Raw genomic sequence first — 16044 nt, 5'->3', positions numbered from 1 at the left:
CGTGAAGTAAATAAAAGGCTGCATTCAAAGTTCCGTCCAAATTTCGAGTTCGACAGAAACATTCCCTAGGTCGACAAGATACCCATGAAGAAGGTCAGAGGTTACATTAACCGAAACGTTGTGAAAATGACACTCAATATGAGAGCAGTGCTCCAGAGAATCCAAATACTACATTGTTTATCCAGCTGAAGAGTGTCTCTATTAAAGCAATGCATCTCAATTTCTATTTGTTCAATATAATTCCGAATTAAATGAGAAATCAGAGGAAAGAAAAATTGAATTTGTATTTGCAATGTTATATACATAAATAAATGTTTTTCTTTTGAAGGATAAGTTATTTTTACACTGATTCGCATCAAAATATCTCGATGTGTTTTATAAAGCTGTTATATATTATGACATTTTTTCTTCTCTCTGTATTTCTTTCCTCACGTTCATGTTAAACAGCACGCGTTTCAATCGAAGTGTGAAAGAATTGTAAATCGTATATATATATATATATATATATATATATATATATATATATATGGGGGGGGGTAAAATAATGCATATCCTATACGTATATAGGCGTGTGTCCATGTCTGGAATTTATATATATACACACACATACATATATATATATATATATATATATATATATATATATATATATATATATATATATATATATATGTATATATATATATATGTGTGTGTGTGTGTGTGTGTGTGTGTGTGTGTGGGTGTGTGGTTTGGTATGTGTGTGGGGGGTTTATATAATGCATATCCTATACTTATATAGTTGTGTGTCCATGTCTGGAATTTTTATGATCATATTCACTCCAAAACGAGTTTATCTTCGAAACCAAGTGTTTGTATTAGATTTCCTGCACCAGCGAATGTCCATGTATTTACGACTACGCACAAAACACCTGCATGCAATTTACGATGAAGCCATTGTAAGCTATGCGTTAAACTTATATACACTGTTGTATATAAATATATTACATAGGTTGTTCAATGTGCGTGCTGATTAGAACACCCGTTGGATCCTTTTGTTTAGTTGGCACATTTTGATATTTCACACAGATTTACACACACACACACACACACACACACACACACAACTATGCTGTTTCTCCATCGTTTATCATTATTCAATTATTGATTATACTACTTAATTAATATTTTAAAACGTGTTATATTTGAATTAAATATGTTTATGCAGTTTATTGTACATATACTTTAAAGAATAAAGTGAGGTATATTTCAGTTCAATCGCTGAATTATGTTTTTGTAGTATATTAAATCAGTGCAATTAAAAACGTTAGGAAGTGTAACGCATATACAAAATCAACATGTTGTTTATTGCCCCTGCGAATTTACAACTGTATTCATAAAAATATGAAACTCTATTTGCGCCAATTATTATTGTCGATTAAATAAATAAGACTAACAAAATATATTGTGTCCTAAAATAATTTCTGAAATATTAAACAAATCAAACAGCATGTTTTATTTAATGGAAAGCGTTTGAACACCAATGTGTTAAGTAATTGATTGATATCGTTTTCCGATAATTTTGAATTCACATAGTGTTCATCTCTAACAAGTACGCGTATAAAAATCCTGAATTATTTTCATAAGATTTATCGTTTTGTCGTAAAGCAAGTTTAAAAAAACAGCAAAAGAATATAATGTCCAGTGATGCTATCGTTGGGAACGAAAGCTAATTTTGTCTTTTTTATATATAAATCATCGCAAGAAAGTATCAGGCGTTTATAAATAGAGATACTTGTTTATTTATCGAAATTATTTTCGAATCGGCATTAGAGTGCGTGTTTGTGATATCATTGTTTGTTTTGTTAGTCCAGCAATAATAAATGCAAACAAAGTAGTATAATTATCAAAACGTGGATTATCAAAAGCACGCTACAATTGTACATCATGATTATGCAACCCATCTCCGTTAAGAATAACTTCTTTAATGTAATCATCTTTATAGTCTATTGGTAAGTCTATTGTTCTATAGAAACCTATATTAGCTTAATAAAGAATGTGGAAAATAACGGGGAAAATACACATCAATTGGTATATCTTTCTTCTATTTTGTTTTTTTCTTCACATTCTGTGCTCTCCAATTTTATAAACCTTACCTCCTCTTATTCAAATGAAAATAATCATTATTCAGCACGATGTTCCTGTTAAAATTTCACATTGAATATATAAACGGTGTATAGTTATGCCTATTATCTGTAAAAATGATCGCATTGTAGTGGCAAATAGTTTCATACGCTGCAGAGTATGAGACAAACTTCTAAATCATTGATGTGTACGAAAACGCAATGTACTTATGACAGCAAAAGCAAACACTAAAATAAATCACCATTGACTTAAAACATGTATTTTTTAAAGAAAACTAATGACTTAAAAATATAGCAAAGGAAACAATAGATGTATACCCAGCGATTAATCTCTTTAAATTAATTCAAGTATGCGGTTGGATATGGATCATTTTTATTCTTGAATGAAAAAAAAAACAATTATATGTTCTAATTTTCTTGTATCATTTTAATTTTATTTGCAGCCACATCGAATAGCAGTTCTCTTATAAACTGTGAATACGGACTTCGGTTAAAAATTATGGTGAAAGATCAAACGTGTACAGAGCCGGGATCAAAATTACTGTGCAGCAATAACGGAAACTGTGTGACCAACTCCACACAGGTAAAGCCTCTTATTACTTTCTTTATATGTTATTGGAAGACTCAAAATATTTTATCTCTTTCTTTTATAAAAAGAGAATAATACGCCTCAAAATGACACGCACTTATACGCATTATTGAACATTTACCAGCCACTAAACTTTTGAGCAAAGTTCTATAAAAATACATGGACGTTATACAATAGAACCCCGGGATAAAGCATCAAAATAAGTAACCAAATACAGTACAGTATATGATACACATGCATACAATAATAAAAAAAAACATAAATTATACCGTAAGGAAAGGAAAATGCCGTAACAAGCGTCGGAAAAACACATCGTATTACACATCGTTACCTGAAAAAAAACGGTTTCCTAGAAACACCATACCCCGGAGTTCTACTGTATTCTCAGAAATTTAATCATCCGACACGCTAACAAATTTACACTGCCACTACTACTACTACTACTACTACTACTACTGCAACTATACTACTACTACTACTACTACTACTACTGCTGCAACTATACTATAGCTTTTATAAATACTCCTACTAATGCAACTAAACATGCATGAGACATAAAATACGAAATTAAATTTTCATGAAATCCAAAACGCACTCAAAACATATGTGCATCAAAACACTAGGTCTTCGTATTAAAAACGTTTGATATGCAATATATTTATTTGTGTTTAATGTAAAAAAAAAATGCCATACATTAAAAAGAGATTGCACCAGATTCATCCGTATATAATCACATCTATATTGTAAAGGTCTTCGTCATTTTTACATCTTCAATGTGTTTATTCCTGTTTTCTTATGAAGACAAAAAACTAGGCACGATAAAAACGAACAGATTAAGTAGTTTTGGCTGGAGTTTCTCTTTAAAAGTTTACCAGAAATCACGTAATCATCCAATCTATACATAATTTTCACCGATTATTCATTGAATAGTATACTTTATAATTGTGTACTTTCTCATAATATATATATATATATTTTATTTTACCGTGCCAATAAATATGATCATCACTGTATATATATATATATATATATATATATATATATATATATATATATATATATATATATATACAGTGATGATCATATTTATTGGCACGGTAAAATAAAAGTTAAATTTTGTCTAATAAATTCTAAAAAAGGGATTAAATTAAAGAAATTAACAAAGTATATTATGTATTTTTAACTGGCCTTTCCGATGCAGCAATCGGATTTTAGAAAAAATAAATAACAAAAAAACAACAAACATAATTGCAAAAAACCCTTGTTCAAAATTATTGGCACGATTTATTTAATAATCAATTGTATAGCCTTTGGCCTTGATTACCTTCCTCAGTCGCTTTTCATAGTTTACAACCAAGTTGTTGCACTCTTCAGTAGTAATTTTAGCCCACTCTTCCTGACAATAATCCTCCAATTGAATAAGATTCTTAGGCTTCCTTTGCATTACCCTCAATTTTAATGTTCACCATAAATTTTCAATTGGATTAAGATCTGGGCTTTGTGATGGCCACTCCAAAATATTAATATGATTGTCCTCAAGCCATTTCTTAGTCAGTTTAGCCGAATGCTTTGGGTCATTATCTTGCATGAACCACCAACGACGACCAAGTGAGAGCTCTTTAGCAGAGTCTTTCAGGTTTTCATCCAATATTTTAACATAATCTTCCTTTTTTATGCTACCTGTGACCTTAACAAGTCGCCCTGGTCCAAAGGCAGCAAAGGATCCCCAAAACATCAAACTGCCTCCACCGTGATTCACTGTGGGTATGGTGTTCTTAGGCAGGAAAGCTTCGCCAGATTTTCTGTAAATATAAGACACTTTATTATGGCCAAATAACTCTATTTTCGTTTCGTCAGTCCATAGAACACGTTTCCAGAATGCAACATCTTTATCAATATGACGTTTTGCAAAGGCTAGCCTTGCTTTCAGGTGCATAGGCTTCAATAAGGGAGTCTTTCTCGGACGACATGCTTTTAAACCAGCTCTCTTCAAAACTCTACCAACTGTATGTCGAGATACATTCACTCCAGAGGTGCTCTGTTCATCAACAATCTCCCCAACAGAGATCCTTGGGTTTTGTTTTACTTGTCGAACAATTTTTCGTTCATCTCTTGGGGAAAGAATCCTTTTTCTCCCTATACCCTCTAAACTCATAACGTGGCCTTGCGATTTGAACTTGTTTATTATGGCTCTAACAGTGGATTTGGGAAGGTTTAGCTTCTTTGAAATCTTATCATAGCCCTCCCCATTGGTATGGCATGCTACAACAAGCTTCCTGACGTCTTCGCTGTGTTCCTTAGTTTTAACCATGGCGATTGAAAATTATAATTTAGTTACTTATAATAGTTTAAATAAATCGCTATCTAAAAATTATCTGAAAAAAAGTATTCACTGAATTAGCGTTAAACAAGCATAATATGGCTATAAAAAAGTTCAGAAAGCACGTAAACCGGAAATTGATTGATATTATACTGATACTAAAAGAAAAACAAAGCCGTGCCAATAATTTTGAACAAGGGTTTTTTGCAATTATGTTTGTTGTTCCTTTGTTATTTATTTTTTCTAAAATCCGATTGCTGCATCGGAAAGGCCAGTTAAACATACATAATATACTTTGTTATTTTCTTTAATTTAATCCCTTTTTTTTAGAATTTATTAGACAAAATTTATCTTTTATTTTACCGTGCCAATAAATATGATCATTACTGTATATATATATATATATATATATATATATATATATATATATATATATATATATATATATATATATATATATATATATTGCTTACAGACCCTCTTCTTTATTTGTGGATACGACTATGCATAAACTAATCAGCCGAAATTGAAAATAATTGTATATTCGGTAGGCTGTGGATTGTAGATAAAAGAAACAAAGAAAACGAAAACTGCACGTATCAGATTTTAATGTTAAAACCCGAACTTTCAATGTATTTAATTTTTCATCTGTTAGGTTTTTAAGTGTAAAATTTGTTTAATGTGTTTTAATTATGTTTTCAGATTATTAAAAAATATGTGTCATTATGTCTGCGAAAAATACTTCTTTTAAATCTATGAAAAATAAAAAAAAATATTTTTTTTTAGTGAGCCCAATATTAGTAGTGTACTATTAAATAGAATATGCTTTGAAGAATCGATACAAAAAGAGAAAAATCGATAAATAACCACGCATTTTGCATAAAATACGATACTTTTTTCCAGCAATTTGTTATTACATGATATTACCTCACCTAGATTAGACCACAGTTTTTCCTATTTACAAAGACTGTTATATCTCTCTTTTTTCCTTTCGCTGTTACTTGCGCTTGATTAAGATTAAACTGTTGAGGACTGGCAGCTACCTATCGTCCAGAAACGTTTAGTCCTGATCCCAAGACAGGCGCAAGTCTACCAAGCGTGAGATAAGATTTTTATTTTTTTTTACACAGTGATCACCACTTATAAAGGCCCGGAAGCCACTCAGGGATAAGGGTTATTGCAAGTATATTACGTTAGTGTGGAGATTTGATGAAGTGTTTACTTAAGGGGGCGGTTCATTAGGAATTTGTTAACGTTGGACTTGAAAACATCCAAGTTGTAGTCCGGTGGGAAGCTGACAGACGGAACAGAGGTCCACAAGCGTGCAGTTCTAAGAAAGAAGCTTTGTTCATGGAATCCACGTTTTGATTTAGGCATAGATATAGAGTGGGGGAAATTTTTCACAGTGGATTCAGCTAGACGGGTGTTTTTCGTTAAAGTTTTGCGAGGGGGGGCAGAGATTGGAGTTCACACGAGCACCTGCCATGGAAATAACGATAAAACAAGGATAGGCTCGCAACGTCTCTTCTGTGGGAGAGAGGTTGCAGGGTAGAGAAAAGGGCATCCCCCATTAAGCCACGAAGTCTATTTTGTACTCTGTCAAGGCAGGATCGGTTTTTTTGGCAGCTCCTGCCCAGGTATGGCAGCAGTATTCCATCCTTGGACGTACTTGGCTTTTATAAAGATAGAGAATTGCATCAGTAGTGAGATATCTTCTGGAGCGGTAGAAGGATCCCACAACCTTTCCAGCGACCTTGGCAACAGACTTGATATACGTGTTCCATTTCAGATCAGGAGTAAAGGTCAAACCCAGAAGCTTGTCAAAACACGGGGCCTCACCCAGACGAGAGCCATCCATTTCAATTCATGCCAGATCGGGATCAGAGCGTTGATGATGTAAGGATAGGAGTTTGGTTTTGGATGCATTAAAGGTAACCAGCCACATCTCCCCCCACTGAACCACGCGCTCGAGATCAGAGGAAAGAGAATCAGAGAGAACTTTGTCATTTACATCCTTTGATGTGTTGCCGTAGATGGTCGTGACATCAGTATAGATGTCAACGAATGATTTAAGTATGTGTTTAGGGAGGTCATTGATGTAGATCAGGAAGAGAGTTGGGCCCAGGATTGACCCCAGAGGGATTCCAGCATTTATATTGCAGGCCTCCGATATTTGTCCATCTACCACTACTCTTATGAGCCTATCGGAGAGAAATGATTTAATGATTGAGAAAACATTTCCAGATATACTGCAGCTGGAAATCTTGTGAAGTAGACCCTTATGCCATACCTTGTCAAAGGCCTTTGATATGTCAAGAGCAATTGCCCTAGAAAGGAAGCCTTTGCCAAGAGATTCACTAATCCTGTGGGATATAACCGTCAGCACATCTGCGGTAGATCTTGCAGAGCGGAAACCATATTGTGTGTCACTAAGAAGGTTGTTCCTGCTGAGGTGATTGACTATTCCCCTATTTAATATGGATTCCGGCAACTTACTATTAACACACAGGAGACTTATCGGCCTGTACTGAGAGGGAGATGACTTATCACCTGAATTCTTAAATACAGGGAAAACTGATGAGGTCTTCCAGGGAGTCGGAAAGCACTTCTCCTTAAGGAAGCGCTTAAACAGTTTCATAAGCATGGGAGCAAGTTCTGGCTGATGCTTTTTTAACACTATAATTGGGATGCCATCAGGGCCAGTTGCTTTACTGGAATCTAGGCTCTTGATTATCTTGTCGACCTCATGCAAAGATATTTGTATGTTACCTAGCTTGTTCTGCGTTATAGGAGGAAATACGGGGAGTTGATGGCCTTCGTTGCATAGGGTAGACTTTGCTGCAAAGTTCTTTCCAAATAGTTTGGCCTTGTCTGACGCTGGCGAGATGACCTCTGTTCCATTGATAATGGTTGGGATAGAACGCACACTTCTGTTCAGGATCCTATTTGTTATTTGCCAAAACTGGTGGGAACCAAGCCGCTGATCAGCTACTTTGGATTTAACAGACTGGGCATATAGCTCTCTAGCATTTTTTATGACTCTTTTACAGTGGTTGCTGGCAGTCCTGAAAGCATCTTTAGTCTCAGTGCATCTATAACGTTGGTAGCTATGGAAAAGTGATTTCTGTGCGCGATAGCAGCAGCACATTCTGGGGAGAACCATGGCTGGCTGTTAGGTTTTGTTGGAATTTTTTAGATGGTATGAATTGGTCTATTCCTACAATTAACCATTCGGTCGGATCTGATACTATAGAGGACATATCCTTTTTAAACATGGAGTGCAGATGTAAATAAGATATGAATGTCCGGAAGCTAAGATGCAGGAGTTTTCTCCAACACATATGGCGCCTATCACTTAAAAATGGTCGCCCGTCTGGTTCTTGCAGCCTCATTGTAGCCTAACTTTGGGGATTATTTAGGCGAAAAATATACACACTGTCCAGAAAAAGAATTAAACAGTAATACAATGGTTTCTTCACGTAATTCTCCAATCAAGCGTTGAAAGTACATGAAAGGGTACAAGCCTACATAAACTATCTTTACTCCTTTAATAGCTACCTATTCTCCTCAAAAATAGCATTACATATTAGATTTTGTTTTATTCCGCCAAGCAAAATCGATAAACTGAGATAAAAGATTGAATTATTTTAAATTACGGTGTTTATGTTATTATACTTTTGCATATTCGTATAGCAAATCATCAAACATTTTATTTAAACCAAATGTGTAATTTATCTAGACAAAAATTCCGGTTATTTGTATTCTTGTTTTTTGTTTAAAATGTAAAATACAAAATTTGATTAAAAATAGTAGAAAAATATTTTATATTATTCTGCTTTGTATATGATAAAATTCAAGATGTTATCTTTCTGGAAAAACAGTTGCTTAAGAATAATGTATTTTAATAGATTTGGATTTGTTTGTTTTTAAAGAATTAACAATTTGCTTTACTTTCTATTTTTTGTCCGTGCCTACATAAACAAGTGAACGTTTATTAATAAGGAATATTATAGGTTAACATCCTGCAGTTCATAAAATATTAATATGTGACGTCGATTTAAATATAAGAGTACAAATAAACACCGAGTTTGATAAACAATTCTGTTAACATAAAATATACTTTATGATACCATTATGATACTCATAGTTTCATCGACAATTACGACCAATGCACAAGTTACAGGGGAATTTAACTTTTGTAATGTTTGTTTTTGTTCCACTTTTAAGTTTCCTTCTACAGAAATAACAACCCTCCAATCTTTCAATAATGATACCATTTAAAAAAAAATAAAAACCGAATACAAATATGACATTAAATAAGAAAGACGTTGTTGATATTTCTAAGTTAACGTACCTTATTATGCCGTCATAAAACGCATGATTTCCATGTAAATTTGAATCTCGAACATATGGATGAAAAGGGTAAAATAAGAGATGTCGAAGAGGAAATACGCAGATGTCGTTGAGAGCATGGAAAAGGAAGTATTGGCACGAAATGCGCATGGGTGCACCTGCAGAAGTCAGCTAAATAAGTTCAATATAAATATTTACTCGCCCTAAACAAATAATTGCTTTTTTGGTTTCAAGCCAAATATCTTAGAAATAAACATTTTTTGTATTAATTTTCTTTTATATTCATTCACTGGTTGCCAAAACTTGCTTATTTTGGCTTTAATGGTTCGCCTTTAAGATTTTCCAGACAGATTAGTCGTTATAAATTCTTTTTTTAAAAAACACAGACTGTTCTAATTTTTAACTTATTTTATTTTTCTTCATTGTTCAGTAAAGTATTTGTGTCGCCTTCTCTTTCTTTCATCATTATCTTGTTTTGTCCTGATTACTTAGACTACTAATACAGTTATTTATTATTATTTTTCTTAGACTACTTATACGGTTATTTTTGGTTAATTTCTTAGACTACTTATACGGTCATTGTAGGTTATTTTTCTTAGACTACTTATACGGTTTTGGTCAATTTTCTCCTATTTTTGTTTTGAAATATCATTTTAATTATATTGTGAATATTATTATTTCTATTTTTATACTTCTTAAAGATGTAACATATAATAATATTTTACTTTATTTTACTTTTTCCTTCTTTTTGCTTGTCTTCTCTGTAAATTTCTCTACATAACTTAATTGAGTTTAATTTTATCTGTTCTATTTTTTATACACATGGTCTTTGGTTTTTACTTTCTTTTTCCTGATTATATTCAATTATTTTAACATATTAAACATATTAACTAAAAAATAGTGTGTGTGAAACCTATTGCGATATTTGTTATATTAGTCGTTATCTCAGTCATACATATTCTATTATGTTGCTGTCTCTTTTCCTCTCTTTAATTGCTAACCCTCCTTAGCGTATTTCAATATAGTCATTGTAGTAGATAAAATATTGTAATAGGATATACAAATTTAACACTGCATTAATAAGCAATGCTAATCTGTTGGTTGATTTGTTTTAAAATTAATTACAACATACATTAATCACATTGCCAAAACTGGCGTAGAGGAATTAGTCTCCCGCTGCTGTATTCGAACCATATTTACACCTGGGACTATTATTCGCCAATGCATGGAGTACTATTGCATGTGACATGTGTCTCTTCGTTTTGCTCATGGTCTTGAAAACCAATGAATTCCGCACAATCAAAAAAGATTCAAATCTTGTCCTATCGTTGCATCCCTGTACTATTTTATAAAGACTTTTTTAAGGCACGTGCACTGATAAAGTCGTAGCACTTTTTCATACTTGATGTGTATGTGTTTCACTAGCTTGGCAAACAGCAAAATCATACGCCTTGAATATCGATGTTCCTAAAATCCGGAAGGACTTCTACTTTGGTGCCGTCGCCCAGACTGTAATAGAAGCCGCTTTCTGTTTAGTGCTTTTATGCAAAAGTTGAAACACAATGAGAACAGATGCCCTGCTAATCAACTACATACTATCCCCTCGCATGCAATAAAAATAAATCTACAAGGATCCTTCCATATACGTTTTCTTCTTTGTTTGTTATGACGACAGAAAAGCCTATCCTTGCATACAGGTAAATTGCCTGTCACAAACGGAAGCATAATTGTAACGGTTTCAAACTAAATTGTTCACTTAATGTTTGATATAGTTCAAGCAGCAGAGACTATATAATATATGAGGCCTCGTGATGCATGAAAGTTAACTACTGTAACAAAAATGTTCTGTTTGTTTGGTTGCATAGTTAAAATTCAAAAACTACTACAAATATATCTAAAAAGTTTGACATTTTCCTGAGTACAAAAGAGTCAGACGCTGTAAGAGATGGGGAGGAATTAATTAAAAATTTACTCTGCAGCGTATTGTGTAAACATACTAAATTAAGAGAATTAAGCTAAAATTGTCTTAACAGATGTCCTAAAAGCAATGTTATGACATCCTAGCTATCAGCCACTTGCATTAGGTCCATCAAACACTACATCCTCCAGGACTGCAAAAAACGCCGATGTGAATATTGTATAGTGAAAGAAAAGAAGCATTATTGCATATTTTATCGGAATATACAATGTAGGTTCAGCATCGAAATAAAAAAAGAAAAACGCACCGAATCTTTCATGTCTTACGCTGGGATATTAGCAGACTTTATGGATTACACTGCGAGGAGATGTGGTAAGAGAATAAGTAGAACAGGAAAACGACAGGGGCAAACTTCTTTGGTACATGAGCACTAAACTGATAAGATTCTTGAACATTTTAAAGATGACTTGTTTTCAAGAAAAATAACAGAACATTCAAATTTATATATCTTTTCGATACTAGAGTGCAAGAAAATGAACATGAAAATAAATGAATATAAACGAGTCACACGATGGCAATGTAAGGAAGTGCAAATTATTGCTATTGCGGTTGGAAGATCCACCATAAATTACTTATCAGATAGACGAGTCCATGTTTGTTTTTCAATGTTGCAAAATATTTGCCTGTTAGAAAAGTCGAACATCTTTAGATGCATGGTGAATACCTTCTGTGAAAGAAATCGGTTTACTGTTTAAAGTAAAGCCATGTAACTAAAACATAAAAAGATGAAACAACTATGATGATGATGATGATGGTGATGATGATGATGATGATGATGATGATGATGGTGATGATGATGATGATGATGATGATGATACTGTCGTCGCCGTATAAAAAGGGAAATGTGTGTACTCGAAGGTGTTCAAAATATTCTTATATCAGTATGGCCGTTGATAACTAGTATTTTTTAACTCTCTTCGGACTATTGTCTTTATCAGCATTATTTACCTCATATCATTGCAAAATAGAAATGGAGCATGGAAGTAAGGTATTAAATGATACCACGTTTTCTATTTGGCTTCGTCTGGTTCCACAAATTTTATGATTACAGGCTTGACTAAGATGCATAGTAACTCTCTCGAAATTTCAACATTTTACGTAACGTCTCGCTAACCAATTTTTCGGTGAATGGACCTTTTACATCGAAATTAATACGATTTCTTTTCTCACTCAATTACAACAGTGATCATATTTTATCTTAACAATATTCGAAAACGAGACTACAACGAAGGGGGAGCAACTGTCATATTTTTCTCCTGGGATGCCAGATCAGTCTTAGTGAAACAAAAATTTTCGCAATTTGTTTTCTTAAAATTGTATTTGGTATTTTTCAACTACATACTAATTTATAAAAGATGGAACAGGACGTTATATGGATTATATTTGATAAGTAAAGTGTGGATTATAAAAGAACTGTCTGCTCTTCCCGGCTTTTATTGCGGCTGTAATAAAAATGTAATTATTTGCATTACATAATATGTTACTGAGTGGAAACACGTTTTTTCTTCTACTTTGATATGTCCGAGGTATATAAATTTCAACAACACATTTTAATCTAGTTTGGATATTTTCAACTCAGTCCTGTTTATATTATTGTGAAAGCTGGTTGGGGGGTCTCCATGATTACCAAATAAAAACAGACCCAAAGACGAAATTATTTCTCACTCGAGTACGTATGCCTTCTACAAACCGAATCTTTGCATACTTAATAAGCAGGGGTTATTTAACAATGAAACATTGTCCGAAAAACGCCTTATTTCAGTCGAATATAAACAAAGACAAAATTCTCAGTTTCTGTTTTTACTTTCTGGGCAATAATGGCTGCGGAGGGTGTATATCCTATAAAATTAAGTCTTAAAGTCACTTTCCGTATAATAATTTAAGAAAGTTCATAGATGCATGATGTTCTGTTTGTTGTTTTTTTTTCAAATGCACTTTCTCATTCCGCTGTTTGTTTCCAATAGAATTGAATAAACAATTGCTCTAATACGAAGGTCATTTATAAACGAGTAAGCGCTTCATTAATTTCGATAAAGGTGATTGCACTTGCGGCTCAAATGAAACGTGTGCAATCCAAACCGTAGGCATATACTTCATTAAAGTCAATAAAATCAGTATATGCATTGAGAGAATGTAACAGTTAAAGAGTACATTAAGTCGTTATTACTTGAGTATTTTCACATGAAATAACAACGACTAATATGCTGTGTAAATAGAATTATTATTTTAAGGTATTATTACATTAGCATATCATGAAGAATCTTGCATTATTTTGTGATTGTTTCTATCGACGTACCTTTAATAGCTGCGTATTTTCTTAACATCTACTATTATATAGAAGGAGCTTTATATGTGTGTCTGCGTGTAGGTGAGTTCGTTCCTTATAGACTCGATAAAAGCTGTGTTGATTTTCATGAAATTCCACACGAAGATATTGTATGTGTATGTACCTGTTCCAAAATAAGTGTTTTATCGGAGAGTATTAGATAAATATCGATACTCGAAAAGCGAAATGAAACGATGAGCGAAATATATTCGCGATTTTGATCAAAATTAACAAGTTATACAGCCTAACGTCAAACGTGCATTTGATACGTTTTATTGCCCTATAAGACGAAAGGCTCGACATACAAAATTATCAGTAGATTCTTAGATGTGTCAGAAGCGCAGTCGAAATTAATGATTCTTTTTAAATAACAATTGTACAATGGCACTTGATTTTATAATTTTAACCTTAAATTCAAACCATTATCGCTGTACAAGCAGTAAAAGCAGGAATATAAAAACAATGGTATTTTATATGAATGAGACGCGTACTTAATGAATGCTTCTGTGTAGAGTAAAATAGAAGCATGATATTTATCTCATAATTTAAAATAATACTTCAAGCCATTATATAAAAAAAATAGTTTTATAAAACTAACAGTATGTTCTTTACAGTGAAACGTACACTACCATATATTGTGAAGGAAGTCACTGGGTGAAAACATGTGAAACTACATCCTTGTGCGCAACAATTCGAGTAGGCTATTTACAACTCAGCAATTACGCCGGTTTCGATGACAATAAAAATATGAGGGCGTGAAACATTCTTTGTTCATCATTTTATTCCGGACAACTCTGTGCCCTTTGTAGTTGTAATAGAATACATAAGAATAAACAAATACATTTTAAAAACGATTTGTGCATAGGTGTATATATGAAATTTTGTTTGTTTGGTGTGACACGTGTATTTTAAACATAGGTTATAAAATGCAACGCTTATTTTACATTATTTATGAAACACGTATCCGAATGTATAGATTAAGAGTATTAGATTAACTGATTTGTTTTTTTATTACAAATAAACTACTTCACTCAGTTCATCGCTTTTGTATTCCCTATCCATTTTCTTACAGACGTTTTTTCTGTTTCATAAGCTGTAGATGTTTAGGGCAATGACGTATTCGCTTTCTGACGTTTATTTTGCATTCATTTATGTTTCCCCCAAAATAATGATTTTATTTGAACGCCTGAAGCTTTTTTTTTTAATATATGCAATCTTCCTCATCTCAAGTTTGACAGATAGGTTCTTCAATGCAGATTAAAAAATCTCGTAGACTTTCAAATTATAAAAACACTATCTTGAATGTCGTATGATGACGAGTTCATATTACGATATGGCTTGTGGAAGCGTTTATAAATGAGTTTCAATAATTTTAACAGGGTAATCATAACTTGGTCTAAGAAAACAGCATATTCCTTTCATTGTTTGACTCTCGAGTGTGTATTCGTTCATATCATATGCTTCTATATAGAGTGATATGGTTCTCAGTTTATTAAGTGTGTCTCACTGTGCCGGGTATATACTCGAGAGACAAAACAATGATAAGAATGGGTTGTGGTCATAGTCTTAATCATGCCCATTGGAACGATTACAAGTGAATAAAATATAACGACGATTTCATAAACGACGTTGCAATTAATGATTAATGAATTATTCATAAAAAAGCTGTACTCTATCAGCTTGAACTATTGCTTATCTCATTCGATACTCTCTCCCTATGTGTCTTTCATTTTCTATTTACTTGCACACATTATTTTACTAGAGTTCTATCCCATACAGTCTTTAGGTAATAATATAAATTTCAGTGAGTGGATTTGTCTTTCAATTCGTATTCAAAATGTCCAATATGATTTGAGATAAATAATTCTATTTACATTGTAGAATAGAGGTTATATACTTTAACTTACATGCTCTAATTAGAATATCAGTTGGTTAGTATTTGTATCGTCTTATTTCATTTAAAGTTATATGAAATCAAATGGTCTATTTATGGGGTTACGACTTTATTTCATATGAGATACACATACATATTCTAATAGTTTATTTTAATGCAACTTTCCGCCCTAACGTTGATTCGGTAAATAAGTTAAAAATATGACGTTATCCGTAATTGATCAATGTCCATTGTTAAAGACATTCGTTTAGTCATTTTTTTGCCGGATCTAAGAAAAATAATTCATCAAATACGGGGTATTATCAAACTTTCTGTTATAGATTGAGGCAACATTAGGTAACGAATGTGCGCCATTCTTCAAATAAATCATGGCGGGATAGCTATAGCGAGGGTATCTTATTTGCTTAAAATACTATGTTATTTTGAATATTTATTCAGTATTTATTCGTAGTGAAACTATC

General features: G+C 32.8%; 1 protein-coding gene across 1 annotated transcript in view; it reads left to right on the top strand.

The window, feature by feature from the left end:
• Positions 1-16044, top strand: part of LOC145287952 (uncharacterized) — an 881042-nt gene that overhangs the window by 703430 nt on the left and 161568 nt on the right. Inside the window, exon 4 of the mRNA XM_080135905.1 lies at positions 2567-2706. Coding sequence (XP_079992031.1) covers positions 2567-2706 — 140 coding nt within the window. The remainder of the gene's footprint in view (positions 1-2566; positions 2707-16044) is intronic.

This window comes from Euprymna scolopes, chromosome 11 (assembly GCF_053919585.1).
Source record: "Euprymna scolopes isolate OS-2025 chromosome 11, ASM5391958v1, whole genome shotgun sequence".
NCBI lineage: Eukaryota > Metazoa > Mollusca > Cephalopoda > Sepiida > Sepiolidae > Euprymna > Euprymna scolopes.
Note: the sequence above shows the minus strand (reverse complement) of the source record. Positions and strands in the feature narration are given on the sequence as shown.